Genomic DNA, 21,811 nt, shown 5'->3' on the forward strand with positions numbered 1-21,811 from the left:
GAGCAGGTCCAGGGGAAAGGCTGTATGGCGTGAGGTTGGGGTTGCAAGTCAAGATGCAGGAGGCTCCAGAAATGGGGAAAGACAAAGGTACGTTCCCTCCAGAAGTAACTAGCCCTATCCGTACTGTGTAAGCCTTACTTCTGGTCTCCGGCCTCCAGGACGGTGTGACAATGCACTCACGCTGTCTTAAGCCACAGAGTTCACTATTTGTCATAGCCACAAGAAGTGGACACACATTCCTCGGGTATCCAGTCCAGTGCAAAGGGCATGGAAGTCAGTGAATAGCATGGTAATTCCCCATGGCTAAGGGGCTAGGGAGATGGGCTAGGTAGATGGCTGTGCAAGATGTGGACCTGTGTTCTAATCCCCAGTACCCACTCAGCAACTGGGCATGGCTTGTGGATCTGAAAGTCCACTGTGGGAGGACTCAAGAGACAAGAAGGACATCTGCCTTGTCTGTCTGTCTGTCTGTCTGTCTGTCTGTCTGTCTCTCTCTCTCTCTCACACACACACACACACACACACACACACACACACACACACACACACACACAGGATCCTGAACAAGGAACTACAGACTTATGGGAAAACTGCCCACATTCGTATCAGATGTGTGGGTTAGTTCACTGTGTTGGTATTGGATGATACAGGATGTTAATGTCTGAGTAGCAGGGTGGAGGGCATGTGGTTTTTCTTGTCTAACTTTTTACGGCCTTTGCATGCCTGAATGTATTCCCAAAGGAAAACACTTTTCATTTATTTACTTGAAGGTTATCGTATACTGTGTCTTGCGTATTATCTTTGTATACGGGTGTTGCCATGTGTGCCGTGATACATGTGTGGAGGTCAGAGGACAACTTTGGGGAGTTGCTGCTCCTTCTCTACCTTTACACGGGTTCCAGGGATTGAACTCGGCCTCCCAGGCTTGCACTGCAAACATGTTTCCTCATAGACCCATCTAGTCATTCCCCGATGTTAAACTTAAAATTTGTCTTAAAAGAGAGCCAAAGTCCCAGGCTGGCTGTGTAGTAGGCAGGAGGTGTCCTAAAACAGATATCATGGGATGGCTGGCTGGCACGCAGCAAGGGCACAGTACTTTGAACATCCGAGCACACAGTTATGCCAACCAATTTTATTCTAGCGCGAGTTAGAGTCTCATAGGTGGGGCACCAGTGGTGACTCTCTGCTCAGCACTCTCTGCGTACCTACTGTGCGTCTGTCACTGTAGGCACAGCAGCCCAAAGGAATCTCACAGTCTATGTGCCCTTGCGCTGCTCTGGCAATGGCACTGGAATTCAGAACTGGATCCCACTCAGGGTGGGGCAGCCCGTTCTCAGGAGCTGGCTCTGAAGCTGAGGGCATTCAGACTGAGTAGGCAACTGGAGCCAGTCATCCAGACAAGTGGCGGGGACTGTGTACCAGCACTGCAGGTGTGGATAGGTGAGGAGGCCCCAGAGGAGTGGAAGGGGAAGGGGACAAACAGAGGGACTCACTTCCCACACATGGAGGACTGTGGAGAGGCCGAGTGAACAGCCAAGGCCCAGACCTCTGGGATAGTTAATTCTGATGTTCAACTTGACAATCTAGAACCTCATAGGAAACCTAATACATTCCTTTAAGGGCTTTCGAGATTGGGGTTATTTGGGGGAGAACCACCTTAGTTGTGCACTAATGGGTTAGGGTCTCACACTGGGGGGGGACACCGAGCGTCTGTCTCTCTCAGCCTCCTGAACGTGGATGCCATGACCAGCTTCCATGACTTCACCACAATGGACCCTCAAAACATGAACCAAGATAAACTTTCCTTCCATTGTTACCTTGGTCAGCTACTTTATCATTGCAATGATGAAAATAACCGGGTCTCTCCTCTGGTGGGAGACCAGGTGGTGCAGGAGGGGGTGGGGTTCAGAGAGGGGCAAACACCAAGAGGATGAACATCAGCCAGGGCTGAAGGTCCCGAGTGGAAATACCGAGTCACATCAAGGGTGTTGCCATTCTCCTTGGGGACCTCAGGGAGGGATCACTCTGAGCTTATTTCACAGATCCTGCCTCAGCACACCTGCGATAGTCAAAGGGAGGGACTCCACACCACTCCACCATGGCAGCCTGGACCTGAGATTACATTGTAGGGACCTACAAGGGAGCCTAGAGCCGTGAGCCATGGTGACGACAACCTTGCTACTTGGAAGAAGCCAGAGTAAGGCTAGTATGCACTCACGGGTTCACAGTCACAGAGCTTGCTTCTGTGACCTAGGAGGACAGAGGCAGGCCGCTGCACAGCAGGAGCAGTGGGTGGAAGCCAACACTTACCCGTGCACACCGTGGACAGGGTGAGGGTCATAATGGTACCTTCCCTCCTGGTGTCTCATGTCAATCGGCAAAGGCACGTGGAAAGATGGCAGGAGCTGCTGAGGAACTGTGGAGAGGGAGGGAGAGAGAGAGAGAGAGAGAGGACTTCAAAAACTTTCCCCCTCCCTGCAAAAACAATTTTCAAAAGGCTTTAAGCTCCATGAATTCCTGAGCAAGAGTGGCCAGGACAAGGGGCTCCATGATGCCTGCACTATCACACACCCACGAAGGGGGATGAATAAATAATCAAAGCCAGCCCGAGAATCCTACATCTTCCACATAAAAGATCCCCAGCCGTGCTCTTGACAAAGACAAGCAGCTCAATGCTCTTTGAACTTGGGGAACCCAGCCTGGCCGCAAATCAGGGCTGACAGGGCTGACAGACTCTGACTCCGGCCAGCTTCTGCCCATCCCGGCTTGGCTGCGTGTGGCTTCAGTAGCATCAGGTACCAACCTCAGATCCGCTGTGCACACAGGATGCACGTATTTACCTAGAACCGTCCGTGAGGCAAGGCAAGGCCCAGTTTGGGGACATCTGCTTAGGTAGCTAATTCTCTACTCTGTGTGCATGTGTGTGAGTGTGTGTGTGTGTGTGTGTGTGTGTGTGTGTGTGTGTGTGTGTGATCATGCCTGTGTACATGTGTGTGTGCCTGTGCATGCATTCACATGTATGTGGAGGCCACAGAACAACCTCAGGTGTTGTTCATCTTCAGGTTCTATCCAACCATCCATACTGTTTTATAAGACAAGATCTGTCCCTGGGATTTCTCATTCACTGATTCAGTTAGGCTGGCTGGCTAGCGGGTCCCAGTGGTCCTGCTGTCTCTGCCTTCCCAGTGCTGGGATAGCAAGCACACATCCCCACACCAGGCTTCTGACGTTCGTGATGAGGACTGGGTTCTCATGCTTGTGCAGCAAGGTCTTCACTACCGCCCCAGCTCCCAACTCTTTTACCACAGTGCAGAGAACTTTCTGGTGTTTATACTAGTAACAGAACCTGTTTACAAAGAATAGCCTTGTTTCAGCAAGTTGATCAAGGCACACCTAACTGTCAGCATCCCTGATGATGCGATGTGGCAGACAGATTAGTCTCTGCTTCCCGGGGGCCAGTGGCCTTCTGACTGAGGGAAGAGTCCGCTGAGGAATGAAGAATGCTCAGCCCTTAGCCTTTCCCCAGTCTACTTGTTAAAAGGTCCTGTTTTCCTAAAGCCTATAATTATGTTTGCCTCTGGGGCACCCAGGCATTTTCTTTCAATAAGCAAAGAGCATCCCGCAATTACCACGATGATTTGTTGAGCGCAGGCCAAGCGCAGACAGGGGCTGACTCAGCTCCGAACTGACACACACGTGTTGGTGTTTTCAGTTCTGGAGGCATCACCAGCTCCAGGGGCTGATAATTAATATCAAGACAGGAGAGTCGGGGCTGGGAGGGAGAGCTCAGTGAATCCAAGTTCAAAGTCCAGAACCCACATGAAAAGCCAGCTGAGGTGATGCACACTCATAAACCCAGAAGTGAGGAGGTGGACACGGGGGGATCTCTGCAGCTCTCTGACCAGACAGCTTAGACCAATTGTTCAGACCCAGGTCCTGGTGAGAGACCGTGTCTCAAAACACACTTGAAGAATGAGCAGAGACTAACCTCTGGCCTCCATATATGCATGTACGTGCATCTGTATATAAATATGTTCTATATACATACATACATCCACCCACACAATACACATATATGTACATGAACATGTATATATGAACATGCGTATATGAACGTGCTCACAAACATTTACTATTTTCACCCTCTTAAGTAGATAGTTGAGCGGCAGTAGCACAGTCACGCATGGCACAAGGCTGTCACCATCTCCACCCACAGACCTTTTCAACATGTTCAGGGGAACTGTTCCCATCGAACACGGACAGTCTGCCAGTCCCTGTCCCTGACGACGCTCTGCATTCTGCCCTGTGAACTCGATAACACGTTTATTAGTATAGCACACGTCCTTTTGTGTCTGGCTGACTTCACCCAGCATGTGTTCTTGAGTTTCGGTAAGATAGACCACATTTTGTGAGTCTGTAAAACTGTTGCTAGACATTTGGATTTAATGCTGCCGATTTTGGGGAGAGGAAGTGAGAGACAGAGTCCCACACTGTAGCCCATGCTGGCCTTGAACATATGACAATCCTTTTGTATTAGCCTTCTGAGTTCTGAGATTATGGCATGAGCTGCCCAACTGGCTTTAATGTTAACAATTCCTGATGAGAGGAAGCTTTTCTCCTGAATTAAAATATTACTGATTTATTGTGTGTGCGTGTGTGTGGGAGTGTGTGCATGTGTGTGAATGTATGCTGCACGTGTACAGGTCCTCTGCCAAAGAAGCAGTGCACTTAAACACGGAGCCACCTCACAAGCATCCCCCAACCCCAGCTTTAAACAAAAACAGGTTCTGGGACCTTAGAGGCCAGAAGTAGTCATCGGATGTCCCCAGAGCCGGGGTTGCATCCCGCAGTTGTGAACCACGGATATGGGTACTGAGAGCCGAACTCAGGTCCTCTGCAAGGGCAGGACGTGTCCTAAACTGTTCAGCCCAGTCACGGGAGCCCTGCTGTAAGATAGCACACACCCATTCACTCATACTCACACTTCCACTCACAGATTCATGCACACCCACCACACAGTCTTTGCAGACTTTCATACAGGTAAGTGAAGGGAAGTCAAGACATTTCAGCTCAGTAGGGGCCTTCCTCTTAAGCTTCCAGAAATAAATGCTTACTCAAAGCTCTCAGTGAGGTAGTTTTAGCTTCTGAGAGAAACAGTCCCTATACAGAGGGCCCAGCAGCAGCCAAAGAATACAAAGAGAAACAGAGGAAGCAAGAGCGACCTTTGGCTGGTAGACAGCTCAATGGGTAAGTGCGTTTGATGTGTAAGTACGAGGAGCCGAGTTCCAATTCCTGGCACCTATGAGCCTAGCTGGGCATGGCCGCCTGTAATCCAATGCTGTAGGGGACAAGCAAGAGCAAAGTCACTGAGGGCTTGATAGTGGGGCAACATAGATCCAAATTCAGTGGGAAACTCTGCCCAAAGGAATAGGGTAGCAGCAAGTGATAAAGTAAGACTCCAGTGTCCTGTCTTTGTGAATGCACGTGCACCTGCACACACATGCATATGCACCAGACATACACATAGACGCCTCTTTACCCCCATATACTTCTCACACACACTGAGACCCACGTACAAAAGCCTGTCACCTTCAGCCGGCATACTGATTTGATCGTTCCACACAATGTTTTCATTGTGGGTATTTTTTTTTTAAGGAAATCTAAATTAAATCATGTCCTCCAGCAGAAAGAACGGACACACACACACACACACACACACACACACACACACACACAGACCATATGCCATTTCAAAGAAATGTCTTCCTTTTTATGTTTCTGAGGAAGAAGCTCAAAGTGGAGACTGCTCAGCGGCCACGCCCTGTTTCTAGAAAAATGCACATTTTGCACATTTGTTTTTGATCTGGCACAGAAAGTTCCCCGAGGAGGTGGAGAGGAGGCAACTGCCGTTAAAAGTCCAGAATTTTTGTGTGCTAACTCAAACACCATGTTCGCTGGCTGGTAGGGTCTAATGAAGAGCCATGTGTGTCACAGGGTCCTGAGGTAGCCATTTTGCTGTGTGTGAGGAAGACGCTGACAGGAGATAAAAACAGGCTTTCCTTGCACACTGGGCTACAGTTAAGGCCCCAGAAGGACCACAGTGTGGATGAAGAGGGGTGCTTACAGGAAGAGCTGAGAACATGACAACATGCCCAGAAGTCATGTCAGCTGACAGAGAGTTCTGAGATAAAGTCACATGTGGCTCTATCATAGACGCTGCCTAGAGAGGGGCTCAAGAGACTTCTCGGCGGTCACGACCCACATACGGGACACTGTGGAGACACCCCAGCCTTCCAGGACATCCAATCCCTGAGGATGGCATCTCCAGAGCTTCCTGCCCGTTCAATCATAACTACAAGATGGATTCAGCTTGGAGGAAGGACGTGTGTCCTCTGTGAGTGGGACTAGAGAAGTGGGTTTCTTTGAGAAGCCCTGCTGCCCAAGGTACTGAACATTAGCCAGTGGGGGCCAAATGACAGGACAAGAGCCTCTGTACAGTGCTGGCTGCTCGTCAGTGCCAGTGGGACAGGATTTAGAATCACCATGGAATATACTCCAGGGTGTACCAAGGTGTTTCCGGAAAGGTTTACCTGAGGGGGATGACCCGCCCTGAGTGCAGAATGGTGTATTAGCTTCTTTTCTGTTGCTAGACAAACACCACGAGAATTCCTTCTATTGCAGGAAGGGTTTGTTGGGTTTCCAGAGGACTAAGTATCTGAGACAGTGAGACACAGCAGCAGGTGGCCCGCACCGAAGCTGGAGCAGAAGCTGAGCGTTCATGTCTTAAACAGAAAACCCAAAGTAGACAAGAGAGCGAACTCCCACTGGTGTGAGTCTTTAAATTCTTAAAGCCAGTGACACGCTTCTAAAGGCAACGCCTTCCCCAAACTCACAAACTGCTCTACACCACCAACTGGGAACCAAGCATTCAAATGCTCAAACTGTGGAGGCGGGGGTGGGGTGGGGCTGGGAGTGGGGGGGTGGGGAGGTTATCTCGTTCAAACCACCACCCGCAAGCTGGAGTTCTGGACTGAAGACAAAGGAGAAAACAAGATAGTATCAGGATTCACCTCTTTCTGCTTTCTGAGTACAGAGGCAAAGTGACTAGACAATCCACTTCCTGCTTCTGTGACCTCCCACCATGAGGGGCTGTGAACCAGACCCTTCCCTCCTTGGAGGATTTCTTAAGTCATTTTCACTTGCCAGGTATTTTGTCCCAGCAAAGAAAATTAAGGATCACAGCAGGGTGTTGTGCTAAGGCTCTAGCATACGTAAATGTAGCCTGCAGGGCGACCAGGCCCAGGACTGGCAGCTGGCAGCTCCCTGAGGTTCACAGTTCTGTGGATTCCTGGGGCTTCACTAGACCCAGCCATCTAGACGGATGGATCAACCAGTTCCAGGTTAGTGAGACACTGTCTTCAAACCAACCAACCAACCAACCAACCAACCAACCAACCAACCACCAACCAACCAACCAACCAACCAACCACCAACCAACCAACCAACCAACCAACCAACCAACCACCAACCAACCAAGATGCAAAGGATAGGGTTTACAGCTTTGCAGAAAGGGCTTTGACGAATGGATTCTTCTGGCTTGTCATCATACGGGTACAAACCCAGGTACAAACCCCAGAAAGCCCAGGCTGGCTACTCCATAGACGCTTCCCTAGTACCTGTGGTGTACAGGACTCACAGAAAAAGGGAACATGTGAGGTGGTCCTCATAGCAGGCGGCCTTGAAATCATTAGGTCACCTAGACCTTTCACTGGTGTAAGGATGAAGGAGTGACAGAGCTGGGAGCCCTCACTGAGCTGAGCTTGTCCTCCGTCCACTTGGAAGCTTAGAGCTAGAACAGTTTAGAAGCAAGGACACTTCAGCCCTCCGGACCCAGCATGCCTGTCTTCAGGGGCCTCCACAAATGGCATGTGTTCCCAGCAAGCAGCTTCAGGACAGGTTGCTTTTGGAGGCCCCTGCGGGAGCAACTAACTACCTCACAAGGATGTCTTTTAATAACTATGATACCCCGAGTAATGGTTACTTCACAGCACGTGACTGAAAAGTGTTACAGTCTCAGTTGGAGGCGGGGCTTAAAATCAGGCCGGACATTCAAACAGCACAAGCTGACTGTTGTCCAACAGGCTAAATGAGCAGCTGGCCCTTCCCCAGGCCTACTCTGGTCAGGGAATTACTGACAAAATAGTTGTTGAAAGAGTGCATGGGGCTGGACTGGAGCCAGTGTGAGCCACTCCATGTGAACATGAGGTTGAGCTCAAGTCTGGGAAAGCAAGAAAGAAGAGAAAAGCACAGTCCCAAGAGTGCTCCAGAAAACACCGTAGAAGAGGCTGACTGACTGAAGCCTCAGGGAGACTGGACCGTGCAATCTGTCCCTTGAAATGATGTCCCCAGAATAACACGGGACAGGCCACAGGGACGGGCAGTGCTGAAGTGGCCGTCTCAATGAATCATCCTGGGCCTCAGTTTCCTCATCTGTGAAATGGAGGCAGTGACAGGGCAAAGGAATAGAGTGTGTGTGAGGCATACAGAGTAGAACCAGTGTGACTGTCTGTACTGCCCACTCTGCTGGGTTTCGCCTTCTTTATCAGGGGTGGGAACAGAGGGGAGTTTTACAGGACCCCAAGGAAACCCCTACCACACATCATGGGGAGCAAAAGGGGCTGCTTACAAGTTCTAGTTGACCAGTGGGGTTCCAGGTTGACAACCTCTGCTGTCACTTAGGCACTGTCCAAGTGTCTCCTTTTCCTTCCCTCCCTTCGTCCCCCACACCCCTCTGCTTTTGAAACAAAGCCTCTCTCTGGGACCTGGAGCTCAGCCATTAGACTAGGCAGGCTGGCCAGTGAGCCTGGCAGCTGCATTTCCACCTCCCCAGCAGTGGGTTACAAACACATACCGCCATGCCTAGTATTTTTTCCAGTGGACACCAGGCATCAAAGTCATTGCCCATGTTTGGGGGTCTGGGGAGGGCAAGCTCTTTGCCAAGAGAGCCGTCTCTTCAGCCCCAGGTTAGGGAATCTTAAGGCCAGAAGAAACATTAGGAAGGCCAGTCCAGAATAAAGGGAGCAATTGTCTAGGTCACAAAATCTGCTTTCTAGAAAGTTATGTGATGGCCCCCAAAACAATCAATGGACTTGAAACACAGAGGACTGCAGTTCTAGGGACTCTTGGGATCTTGCAAAAAGCATGAGTCCAGGGGCTCCGTTGCTGAAGTGCCTGTCTTATAAACACAAGGACCAGAGTTTGATCCCTTGAATAGGACCCACAAAAGAAAAGCCAGGCACGGTAGAGTTTGTAATCCTGTTGCTGGGGAGGCAGAGGCAGGCAGATGCCCAGGGCTCGCTTGCCTGCCAGTCTAGCCCACTTGGTGAATTCCAGGCCAGTGAAAGTCCCTGTCTTCTACAATGGAACTTAGACACAGCTTCTGAGAAATGACACTTGAGGGTGTCGTCTGACTTCTACATATATACATACAGCATGGGCATACACACACACACACACACACACACACACACACACACACACACAGAGGAGGGAGGAAGGGTGGGAGAAGGGGAGGGTGGGAAGGGGAAAGAACAAATTCAGGCTAAGTTCATGCACTTGGAAATAAGGGCAGCCAGCAACTTGGGCCCCATGGTTCTTGTACCCATTGTAGAGAAGGAGCAGGGTGAACTGACTTGGGCTTCCCTAAACCTTGCTATCTTCTGACAGGCTCTTTTGGCAGCCTGGCAGCTTCCGGGCTGTGTGGTGAGAGTCTCAGGGGCATTTGCTCCTTTCAGAAGGACATCTGTGACACTCCACTATCAGGTGCCTAGGAGCCACAGTGTTTGCAAAAGATGCTAATCTCCCAGGGGGAGGAGGCTGAGAGGAGGAGACAGGCAGCTCCTAGCTGACCAGGCCACCAGGCTCATCAATGAGTTCTGGGTCATGAGAGACTGCCAAAAAACCCCAAAAACATGGACCCACACCCGAGACTGTCCTCTGACCTCCAGACAATGAGTTTACATGCCTACACACACTTGTACTCACACACCTATGAACAAGCACACGCATATACACATAATTAAAACTTCAGCAAGAAGGCAGTATAAAAACTATTAATAAAACATTTTGTGTTCTTTGTTCCATGAAGCCTTCAAAATCTGGTACAGCTCCTTCCCTTCTGCGCAGCTTACTGGGACAACTGCTCAGTTGCATAGTAACAGGCTTCTGTGGCTGCCACGGCCAACAGCTCTGGCCTGAGTCGTCACCATCATCATCACTGTCTTTGCACGCAGGTGAAGCTCTAGTCCAGGCTAATCACAGGCCTGCTGACACACAAAACACAGGAATGCGAGTCGCCCACCCCTTGGTCCTCCCCCTCCTCCGTATCTTAGCTTAGTTAAGTCATGCCCCTTAACCAGCATATCTTAGCTTAGTTAAGTCATGCCCCTTAACTAGCATAGCTTAGCTTAGTTAAGTCATGCCACTTAACTAGCATATCTTAGCTTAGTTAAGTCATGCCCCTTAACTAGCATAACGAATGGTTATGATGTCTTCACTTTCTCCCACCATTCACTGGCTGAACTCACAAGGTCTCCCAGGTCCCCGTGGGGTCACCGAGTGGTGTTGTGACATTCCTTATGACCTCCCATTCCCTTGGCTGGGTCAATGTTGTGCTGGACACTGCAGCCTGCGTCCGTCCTGGCTTGTATCATCACCTGCTGCCTTTCTGGCAAGCTAGGGTATGCACAAACAAGGCAATGGGTATGTGGACTCCCATAGCCTTTAGATGAAGAAGAGGATCCTCAGAACACAGTCGTAGAGGGAATTGTGGGTGGGAAGGCAGCAGGGGTGTGCAGCTGCACCGCCAAGTCAGGAAACACAGGAGCTTGGCCCTGGTCTGCACCGTACTATGAATTGAAGAACACTTCTAGTTTGCACTGTTCCACCAAGCTTACCCACACTGTCCTACCCACGCCCACTACCACTGACAGGAAAGGTGGTTCCCTCTAGTAGGACAATGGGGGGGGGGACCCACCAGCAACTCTGGGAGCTGCTCCACAAACCCTTCATCCCTGCATGAAGAAACTAAGATATGGAAACATGGCTGTGGGTAAGGCCGATGTGGCCAAGGCCAATGACCTGAGTTCCAACCCCAGAACTCAACTTGGCTCAGGGTGAGAAGCAGCTTCCACATGTGACCTGTGACACCCACAAACCCATGCACAAATAAGTAAGTGCGATTTTTAAAAAAAGAAAAGAAAAGAAAAACAGCCAGACGAGTCGACCTATCAAGCAAAGTGGTTTCTAGAATCTTTTTCCTGGAATAAGGCTATATAAAGAGGAGCCATTCCAAAGGCTTCCTGGACATCAAAAGGCCTCTTGCAAAACAATATTTTGATGAGCTAAGTGTGTGAATTAAAAGCAGATGAAGCCGACTTCCTATAAAATAAACAGAGCTCAACATCCAGGGGAAAACTCCCCACACACTGGGCCTGGGGGCTGGTGGAGTGATCAGAACTGCACTTTCCTCACAGAGAGCTTCTGACAGCATGGTATGAGAGGAAGGTCTTGTGCTGGCACTCTCCCGAGTGTGCCCCACTCTTAGCACATCTATCCTCGAAGCCCTCGTGCAAGAATGTGTTATCTTCCACCCCATTTTACAGAAGAGGAAACAGAGACATGGAGAAACATGGTGACTTTCCCCTAGTAATGCATTAGCTAGTGTCACAGTCAGGCCTCATACCCACCCACATTGACTCTGATTCATCCTCAGAGGTGGAATAAGACAGTGACATTTCTTCTGTGACCGTTGTGATGGTTAGCTTTGTCATCTTGATACAACCTCAAATCACCTGGGAGATTTTTAGGAGAGATGCCAACATTGGTTTGGCTCGTGGGTGGCATCATTCCCTAGGCAGGGGTTTTGAATGGTGTAAGAGTGAAAAAAAATCCATCTGCACACAAACAAGCGAGCATGTACGCATTCATTTCCCTTCCTGACTGTGGGTGTAACCAGCTGTTTGACCTTCCTACCTCTGCTTCCCTGCAATGATAGACTGTAACTTGTAATAGCAAGCTGAAACGAATCCCATCTTTCCTAAGTAGCTTTCTGTTCTGTTCTGCTATCATTCAAACAGAAACGAAACTCCCTAGGGAGATCCAGGCTCTGGGCTCTGTCTCTATTCCACTCACTTCAGGTTCTCCTGTGGGGCCCGGCTCCTCTCTGGCACCCTGGGCCAGGTATCAGTGTTTCGGGGCCACAAGTGGGCGATGGATGAAGAGGGGTGAGCATTCTGAAACCCAGCTCCTTTATGGGGTGTCAGAGTTGATGATGCCCAACAGACACAGGGCTAGGCTTGGTACTTCCACTTCCTTCCTGGCCATCCAAACATAAACGTAACTGGCCAGTACAAGATATTCCTTCTGCATACTGCTAGGTAGGCGACAAAGTGGGTGCTAAGAGCAGGAGGGGTTCCTGGGAGAGGAGTTATCTGTTTTCCCAGCTGTGCTTCTGGTACCTACTAATAACCCCCATGGATCATCCTGCTTGGCTCAGAAAAACTTCTGACTGGCATTAAAAATGGGCCTCCTTCCTGCCCATGGCTGGGCGCCCCTGTAGTCCACGTGGGATGCTCCTGGTTAGCATGCTGTTTGTGTAATTAGGGCATTGAGGATGGCAAAGGGCCCACCTTGGGTCCTCAAGAGTGATGGAGGTTCAGAGAAAGCACCCACCTGGGTTTGCACTGATTAATGGAAGGCCCTGTTAATAGCTCTGCTTAACACAGGAGTTTGTCAAGATTAAGTAATTGCCTTAAACAAAAACTGTATTATCTTTTAAGGGCCTGATGAAGGATGACTGCTGCTGGGAAATGGGGTGATGGATGTCTGTGACTCTGGCCACCACCAGCCCTCCCTCATTTGCATAAATTATCACACAGACATTGATTTGGGTGGGAAGGTCCTGGACAGATCTGGGGACAGGGTGGCTAAGTTCGAATACAGTGGCCACTAGGAGCCTCCAACAGCATGAGGGATGCACCAAGTCTCCTTGGGAGGGGTGACAGAACCCCAGGGAAATGGAGGTTAGGAAAGGACATGGGAAGGGGAAGCCACTGCATAGGGAAAGTGTGGGAACACAGGAAAGAGGGCCATCGGCCCCGATGGTGGCTAATAGGCTCACACACAGCTCAGAATGCCCTCATAAGTGAGAAACAGCTCTCGTAGACTCAGGGACTTAGGAACACATCACAAGGAATGGGGAGGGGCCTCATACCCTCCCTTCCCTGTGAGGACCTATAGGCAGTTAATAGGTGATAGGGAGGGATAGACATTTTCTTGTGATGAAGCCACTGGTAAGCAGTGCACACTCTTGTACAAGACCCCTCCCCTAAACCCCTCCCCTAAGTTCCTCCCTAACCCCTCCCCTAAGCTCCTCCCCTAAACTCCTCCCCTAAGCTCCTTTAAGCAACTCTATGCAACTCATTAGGGCCACAAAAACCAAACCAAACCCAAACATCAGGAACACAGAGGAGGGGAAGAGGGGGATCTCGGTATGTAGGGCGGGGCGAGGGGTGGTATCAGAGTGAACATGATCACAGTACATTATGTCATAATGAATGCATTGCTAAGTCTAACTGGTGAGTGCTAAAGAAAGTATTAAAAAGAATGCATACAAGTGAAGGACAGGCCTAGCCAAGACTGTGGGCACAGCTGGTAGCCCAAGATGGGCAAGGATGCTCCTCTTGTAAAATGGCGTTATGGATGGAGTGTGGACCATCTAGCACTGACCTGCCCTAGTGAAGTGCTTGCAAGGCTACTCCCTCAGCCTGTCTGCTGCCCATGCTAGGTGGGTGATTTTCCCCCTTCCTTTCTATGAAAAATAGGATTCCCAAGCCAAGCCAGCCACTCAAATTTCTCCCAGCAGAAACAGCAGCAGAGCAGGGAACTGCTCCCTAACACCGATTTCCTCCAAACCACAGTTTCAGAGCAGACGCCTGTGTGGCCTATTAGTGGATGCTGGGGCTGTGCCTGAGGGAGCTATCCCTCCTAGGAAGGGTTTGCGATGCCCCCTCTCCCACCTCCTAGATGAGTGACAGGGGCTCACTGCTTCATGTCCCCACCCAGAGCCTGGAGTTCTTTTCTGCCTTCTGATGCCCAGAGATAGCACATGCCTTCAGGAGCAGAGTACACACAGGCTCTGAAAATGACAGCCAGGACACAGCAAGGGGTCCACAAGGTGTCTCCTGGGACTGCTGGCTAGACGTAGAGTGGAAAACTCTCTTTCCCACCACAATCTACACACAGGCTCCATGCTCTGAATGGTCTCGAGCAGCCCTGGTTGCCCCATGCCACCCAAGACAAGTTCATAGTCCCCAGCACCAAAGGATGACAGGTGACCGGAAAACCTCTGCTTGACAGCCTGGTTACTACAGCTCTGCTGCCCCCACGTGACTCAGGGCACAGATCAGACACAAAGTCATGGAACGCTGTCACCACGAACAGGACAGACCCCATCCACACAGGGGTGCCTGCCCATGCCCCGCACACTACCTTCCCTGTGAAGACCTCCCGATGGGAGTGACAAACCTCTTGTGTCCATAGCCTCATACTGATCAGGTTTTCGTGCCACCTGTGGTCCCCTGATTACTCTCACGAACCCCGTTTTACAGATCAGGTTCAAAGGAGTAACGCACCCCCACCACAGTCCCAGAACCTGTCCTGTGTAATTCCCTGGCTGTCCCTGGGACCCTACAGTGAAGACACACAAAGGTAGGGCTGTGCTTGTGCCTGTCTAGGCTGTCAGCACACCTGCCCCTCTCTCACTCCAAGGGGTAGGTGGGGATACCCAAGGCACAGCCCCATTTGAACTCTTGGGATGCTGCACGGGGATCTAGCCAGGAGCTGCTGCTGGTCCTGTTCTCTCTATCTCATCCTCCTCCTTGGCAGGAACTACCACTCCTTTTTACAGCTCCTTACCGCCTCCCCCCACCAAGAGCCCCAGGCTGGCAGAAATGACTGCTAATACTCCAAGGCACATTTACTGAAACCCTTTGACACAGAGGGTATTTTTATGGGATAAGCACCCCAGCCTCCGTATCAACTGGCGGGTTTCACTGCTCACATTGCAGCCCTGCAAAAAGCCTTTTTCAATCACCGCTGTGGCAAACGATAAACTTTAATGGCCCAGGGAAGCCTGAGGCTCTCTGTCCTTCCCACCTCCTGGCCGAGGCGGCAGGCCTCCCTCTTCCACTCTCCATGCTGGGCCAGAGGGAGGCGGGGCATAGCCTTCTCAACCCCATGAGCCTTCAACTCTGGTGGAATGCACCAGACCGCACCAGGCCACTGGGGAGTTAACAAACACTGAGTCCCCGGCTCAGCTCCAGCCACAGAAACCAAGGTGCTATTCCCTGTGTGTGTACACATGTGTTTCTCCACGAGTGTGCACGTGTGGTATATGCACGTATGTAGAGGTAGAGCTTGACACTGGCTTCAGCAATCACTCTCCACCTTATTTTTTTAAGAGATGAAACAAGTCATTTATGACTGGGAGTTTTTGCAAGTTCTATGGGCGTTTTATGTCAACTTGACACAAGCTGGAGCCATTTGGGACGAGGGAACCTCAAAGGAGAAAATGTCCCCATCAGGTTGGCGGTGGGCAAGCCTATGACGCATTTTCTTGATGGATGATTACTGTGGGAGGGCCCGGCTCACTGTGGGTGGTGCCATCCCCGGGCAGCTGGTCCTGGTGCTTCAGGAAAGCAGGCTAAGCAAGCCCTGAGGAGAAAGCCAGTTAGCAGCATCCTCCGTAGCTTCTGCACTAGCTCCTGCCTCCAGGTTCCTGCTCCGTTTGACTTCCTGAAGGGAATGTGATGGGAGAGTTCTAAGCCAGACTAAGCCTTTCCTCCCAATGTTGTTTACAGTCACAATGTTTCCTCACGGCAACAGAAACTCTAACAAAGACAGTGGCCGCCAATGCTACAGTGCTGTGTAAAGAGAACAACTTGCAGAAACAGGTTCCTTCCGTCCACCATGTGTTGTCAGGTTTGGTGGCAAGCGCCACTTACTCAGCCACCTTGCCCTGCCCTGTCACCTTAAGTTTGAGAAGGGTCTTTAACTGAATCTGGAGTATACTTGATTTGACTAGACTAGCTGGCTCATGAACCCCAGAGACCCTCCTGTCTCTGCCTCCCAGCACCAGGGTGCCGACATGTGCCGTCACAGCCAGCTCCTTTAATGTAGATCCTCAGGGACTAAGCCTGGGTCCTCATGCTTTTGTGGCAAATGCTTTACCCAACGAGCCATCTCCCCAGTCTAATGCCAGTGTTTTCAAGTATCCCAGTTAACCCCAAGAGGCAGTGAATGTTAAGAGCAACTGTGCCTAAGTTATATGCTTTCATTCCCAAACCTGCCACCAGGATGATCAGGCACATCCCCTCAGGCCGCCAGGAGCACCAAGAAGGTTGTGATATTCACTCTATGATGGCGGCAGAACCAAACTCGAGGTCATGTGATCACACAGAGAGCCAGGGCCCAAGATGCTTGTAATACCAAGGGAGGGAGCTATGCTTGTGTAAAAGAATGGTAAAACAAGGGCTGGGCCACCACAAGGTTAGTGCTCAAGGGATGAGGAAGTGTGTGTGAATCCAGGAATGAGAGGCTCCTGTGTGGGCTGGGGGTGGTGCATGTGCATGTATCTGTCTGTGTACAGAGCCAGAGGCCAACCTCAGCTGTTGATCCTCAAGTTCTGTTCACCTAAGTTTTTCTCCTCTCTCTCTCTCTCTCTCTCTCTCTCTCTCTCTCTCTCTCTCTCTCTCTCTCTCGTCCTTAAATGGGGTCTTTCAGTGACCTAGAACCTGCTGGTTTGGGCTAGGCCAGCTGGTCAGAGATATACCTGTCTCTCCCCCACTCTGGGACTACAGGAGCAGGCTATCACACCCAGCTTTGATGGATGTTCTGGGGATCCAACTCGGGTCTTCACTTGCACAGTGTGGTCGTTTGAATGAAAACAGACAGAAGTTGGTGCCGGGGACTGGGGCATTGCTGTGATAGGTCAGACCATGTTTTTGTTTGAAGGAATAGGGGCATGTAGGGACTTTGCACTAGGAAAGCGATTGGACATTTTAGCTGGGCTCAATGGGCCATGCTAGTAGGAGCAAAGAAATCAGTGGGGCTGAGGGTGATTTGTACTGTGGGGGCCAACTCAAGAGGTTTCAGAGGAGAAGAGTATTAGTGCATGGCCTGGAGATCATCTTATGGTATTCTGTCAAAGAATGGTGGCTGCCTTCTATCAAAAAAAAAAAAAAAAAAAAAAAAACAAAAAAACAAAAAACAAAAAAACAAAAAAAAAACAAAACAAAAAACAAAAAACAAAAACAATCTGCCGGAAGCTGAATTAAAGAGTTTTGGATTAACATTAGCAGAGATTTCCAGACAGCCTAGCATTGAGTGTATTGCTTGGTTATTAGTGGCCATACTTATGCAAATCTATAATGAAAAGGAGCAAGTTGAGCAAGAAAAAAAAATACAGAATGTACAGTTGGAGGAAAGTAGTGTAGGCAGGGAGTGTAGACAGATCAAAGAGAAGCCCGATGTCAAGTGGAATAAAGGCAGCAGTGACCTCAGAGCAAGACCCACACAGCTAAGCTTCCAACTTGTGAAAATAAAGCCTCAGGCTGGTTGTGGGAGCACACGCCTTTAATCCCAGCACTGGGAGGCAGAGGCAGGCAGATCTCTGAGTTCAAGGCCAGCCTGGTCTACAGAGAGACTTCCAGGACAGTCAAGCTTAGACAGTGAAGGAGACCATCAAGAGTAGAGCTGGTGAAAAATGTATTCCAACGAGGGAGCCATGTTCTAGCCCCGGCAAGCAGCAGAACTTGGCAGGATCGGACAATGGCTTTAGAGTCAAGGATAAGTTCTGGAGTCTCCCTCCATGGATGAGAGAGGCCACCGAGGCCAGGCACGTGGCACGGGGATTCCGGCACGGAGGCCCAGAGACACCACTGTGTGATGCTGTGAAGGCGAAGCCTGGGTTGTCTTGGAGACGCCAAGATGTTGGTGATGTCATGGGACACCTGGTGAGGAACCAGCCCAAGAGAAAGAAGTGCACTGCAGTCAACAAAGCCGGGAGGAATTGGGGTCTGAAGATCACTCTGATAGCAGCCATGGAGATGCAGAGTTTGGAGTATGCCGGGCTGGTTTCCCATCTTGCTTTGGTTCAGTGTTCTCACCATGTTCCCTTCTCTCCCCCTTGGAATGGTAATGTGCATCCGATGCCATTGTATGTCGGAAGTATGGAAGTATAAGATCTGCTTTTTCATTTTAATTTTACGGAGCGTTACAGTTAAGAGGCTGCGTGGGTCTATGGAAAGACCCTGAACTTTCAAACACTGTTGAGACTATAGACTACGGAGACTTCTGAAGTCGGACTGAGTGAGTGAGTGCATTTCCCATCCTGACAGATCTAGGAGCCTATGGAGGCCAGGAGTGGAAGCAGTCATTTGTTTTGTGGTTAAATCTGCATAGTGGTCCTTAAGTGGCAGGCACCTTCTCTGTGTATAAAATGTTTCTATTTTCAATTTTTTAAAAAAAGTGAAGTGATGGGGGTACACATCTTTAATCCCAGCATTCAGGAGGCAGAGGCATGTGGATCTCTGTGAGTTTGAATGGGTCAGGGAGTTTGAATGAAAATGGCCCCCATAGGGTCATAGGGAGAGGCCTTGTGGGAGGAAGTGTCACTGGGGGTGGGGCTTTCAGAAGCTCAGGCTAGGCCCAGTGTCACTCTCTCTTCCTGCTGCCTGCCATCCCAGATGTAGAACTCTCAGCTCCCTCTCTAGCACCGTGTCTGCCTGCATGCTGCTATGCTTCCTGTTGTGGTAATTATGGACTGAACCTCTGAATTGTAAGCCAGCCCTAATTAAATGGTTTCCTCTGTAAGAGTTACGGTGGTCATGGCGTCTGTTCACATCAACAGAATTTCTAACCAAGACAGCCAGTAAACTCTTGTCTGTCTCCCCAGAAGTTCCCTCTTTTTAAAACCTTAATTTAAAACCTGATAGCGGTCTAGCCTCAGACTCCCCTGTGACCTGGCCTCAGTGACCATCTCCCTACCACTTATTTCTTGAGCCTTACTTCCCTCCCTGCCTCAACATAATCCATCTACTACAGTCTTAAAATGAACTTAGCAAGGCCCCAGTGCACTTACAACTCCTCCTCACAGCCCTCCTCCATCCATCAGGCAACACAACTGTTTCTCCTTGGAGATGAAAGGGGTCCAGCCCAGAGGGACAGAGACGCACTTCCTCTGAAACTTAGGCATGGTGTGAACTCTGACCCTGTGACTGCAACAGGAACCAGATGCTCTCAGGTCTAGAGGTGTAAAGCATTCAGCCACTGCAGCTCCTGGCCTGGGAGGGACTGGTGAGGTCAGCATTCAAGGGGCAGTGTGGACTCTCCAGGGGCTCTGGCTCTGGCCAAAGACTAGCACCAGCTGGAATCTAATCTCAGTCCTGATTGCAACCAGGAGAGAATGCCTCCCTTGGCCGGATGAGTATGGCCACACTCCAACATCCCTTGTTTTGCAACCCTTCCTAAGGGTGCCTCAAACACCCTAGCATGAGCTACCTTGAAATACTAGCTGCCTCATTTCCATGTCTCCACCCGGACTTTGATATGAACTGTTGTCCCTCAGGCCCTCTAAGTCAGTTGTTAAGTGGCCATAGGGGTGAATGTCAGCAGGAAAACCCAGGCATGTTTGCTCCTTATCAGGATGTAAATGTTGCCACAGCAGCAGGTTTCAAGTCACCATGAGAGGCCACTGGCCTTGGAGACAGAAAACCGTGTTCCTGAGAGCAGCTAAGAGGCAGCTTAGCTGTAGTATCCATCACCAAAGCGGCGACCCCGCTACCACTGCACTCTCTTGAGTAAAGACCCATTGTTTCCTTTGCAAACAGAGATGATGATGATGATTTTGAGTCCTTGAGAATTCATTTAGGCAATTTCTGCCTAAAAATCGAACTTTTTAAATGAGCACATCAAAGCATAGATGAGAACACCACCATGAAGCACACTGTTGGAGGTGAATTGACAAGTGTAGGCAGAGATGGCCCTCACAAATATGAGGACTTGAGCTTGATCCCCAAAACACGTGTACAAAGCTAAGCTCCGTGTGTCTGTAACCCTAGTGCTGGGAGATGGAGACAGCAGATCCCTGCCGCTCGCCAGCCTGTCAGCTTAGCGTCCATGGTACGTTCCAGGCCACTGAGAGACCTGTCTATAAAGGACAAGTCAGATTGTACCCTAAACTCTCCTTTATCCTACACACACACACACACACACACACACCTCTGCAAACTCATGGGAAGGGGTGAAAAGTATTAGCATACAGTAAAATGTTTAGGGGTGTGTGTGTGTGTGTGTGTGTGTGTGTCTGTGTGTTTCAAGAGAAGGTTTCTCGGTGTAGCCCTAGTTGTACTGAAACTTGATCTGCAGATCAGGCTGGCCTTGAACTCACAAGAGATCTGCTTGCCTCCACCTCCCAAGTGGTGGGATTAAAGTTGTGTACCACTACATTACCACCTGGCTAGAACTTTTAGTCTTAGTTAGTCAATTAGAACTACCTAGTTATAATCAAATAATTGGATACAACCCAAAATTCCACCAAGGGCAAGTGATTAGGAGAAGTCTAGGCCGATCCTTTACGAGTTCTACATGAATAATGTTTCAGGGGCTCTGACAGCCTCTTTTGGCATCAGAATTCTCTGCATATATGTGGCTGGTGCTCATGCAAACAAGCAGGTCCATGTACATACATGATACAAAAATAAAGAAATTCACAAAGGAGGATGAACTGCCGATGTCCTGACCTGAGATACTGAGCCCCCTTCTGTCTCCACCTTGCAAAGGACTGTACAGAGCTGGTGCGGCTGACCCTGGACGTCTAGGCTTAGATTGTGAGCATAGTGCACATCTGTATGCACATGTGCACGTGTTACATATGTATTGTATACAGGTGTGCACATGCATGTGCAGGCTGGGAGTCAACAATGGGTGTCCTTTTCAATCACACACAATCAGGTCTTTCACCGAACCTGGACCTCACCAATTCTTTTGGGCTAGCTGATCAGCAAGCCCCAGGGACCCTCCTGTCTCTGCCCCTCCAATAATGGGGTTATAGGTGTACACAACCCCACCTGGCTTCTTACCTAGGTGCTGGGGATCCAAACTCACGTGTTTATGCTTGCACAAAAGTGCGTTACCAACTAAGCCATTTTCCCAACCTCCAGATTACTTTTCTTTATAAATTAATGATGGCCTTGGGGACTGCAAAGTTAGCTCAGTGGTTAAAAGCACTTGATAACAACCACTTCTAATTGTAGTTCGGGGGTATCCAACCAATCAACACACACACACACACACACACACACACACACACACACACACACTTAAATAAATAGGTAAGTAAATTATTGGCCTTAGCTATCTTGTTCTTTCATCAGAAAATAGACTAGAAGGTTAATTCCATATAGAGGACAGCTCACTGCCCTCTTTCCCATATAAGCCATGCTGGCTCCTGAGATCCGGGTCCTTCCCAGAGATAACAACTGGAGCCATGATGAGTTGAAGGGACCACGCACTGCTGTCCTCCTCAGCAGACGCTACCTTCCCAGCACAGCCAGACTGTCAGGATAAATCAACAGCAAGGACACTGTCACCCTGCCAACCTGGTTCACTCAATTTTCCCATGAATTTAGCAGCCTGCGTGCTTTGTAAGAACCCAATTGTATCCTGACACTTTTTAAATGATGCTTTTTTA

At 49.8% G+C, this 21,811-nt stretch overlaps 1 protein-coding gene across 2 annotated transcripts in view; it reads right to left on the bottom strand.

Annotated features, from left to right (window-relative positions):
- The window catches only part of Gli2 (GLI family zinc finger 2), a 216,741-nt gene that overhangs the window by 53,518 nt on the left and 141,412 nt on the right, over positions 1–21,811 (bottom strand). Inside the window, exon 3 of one of the 2 annotated variants that reach the window (NM_001107169.2) lies at positions 2,311–2,416. The exons of the other annotated variant lie outside the window; for it this stretch is intronic. Coding sequence (NP_001100639.2) covers positions 2,311–2,416 — 106 coding nt within the window. The remainder of the gene's footprint in view (positions 1–2,310; positions 2,417–21,811) is intronic. 2 annotated transcript variants of the gene reach the window in all.

Source organism: Rattus norvegicus, chromosome 13, assembly GCF_036323735.1.
Source record: "Rattus norvegicus strain BN/NHsdMcwi chromosome 13, GRCr8, whole genome shotgun sequence".
NCBI lineage: Eukaryota > Metazoa > Chordata > Mammalia > Rodentia > Muridae > Rattus > Rattus norvegicus.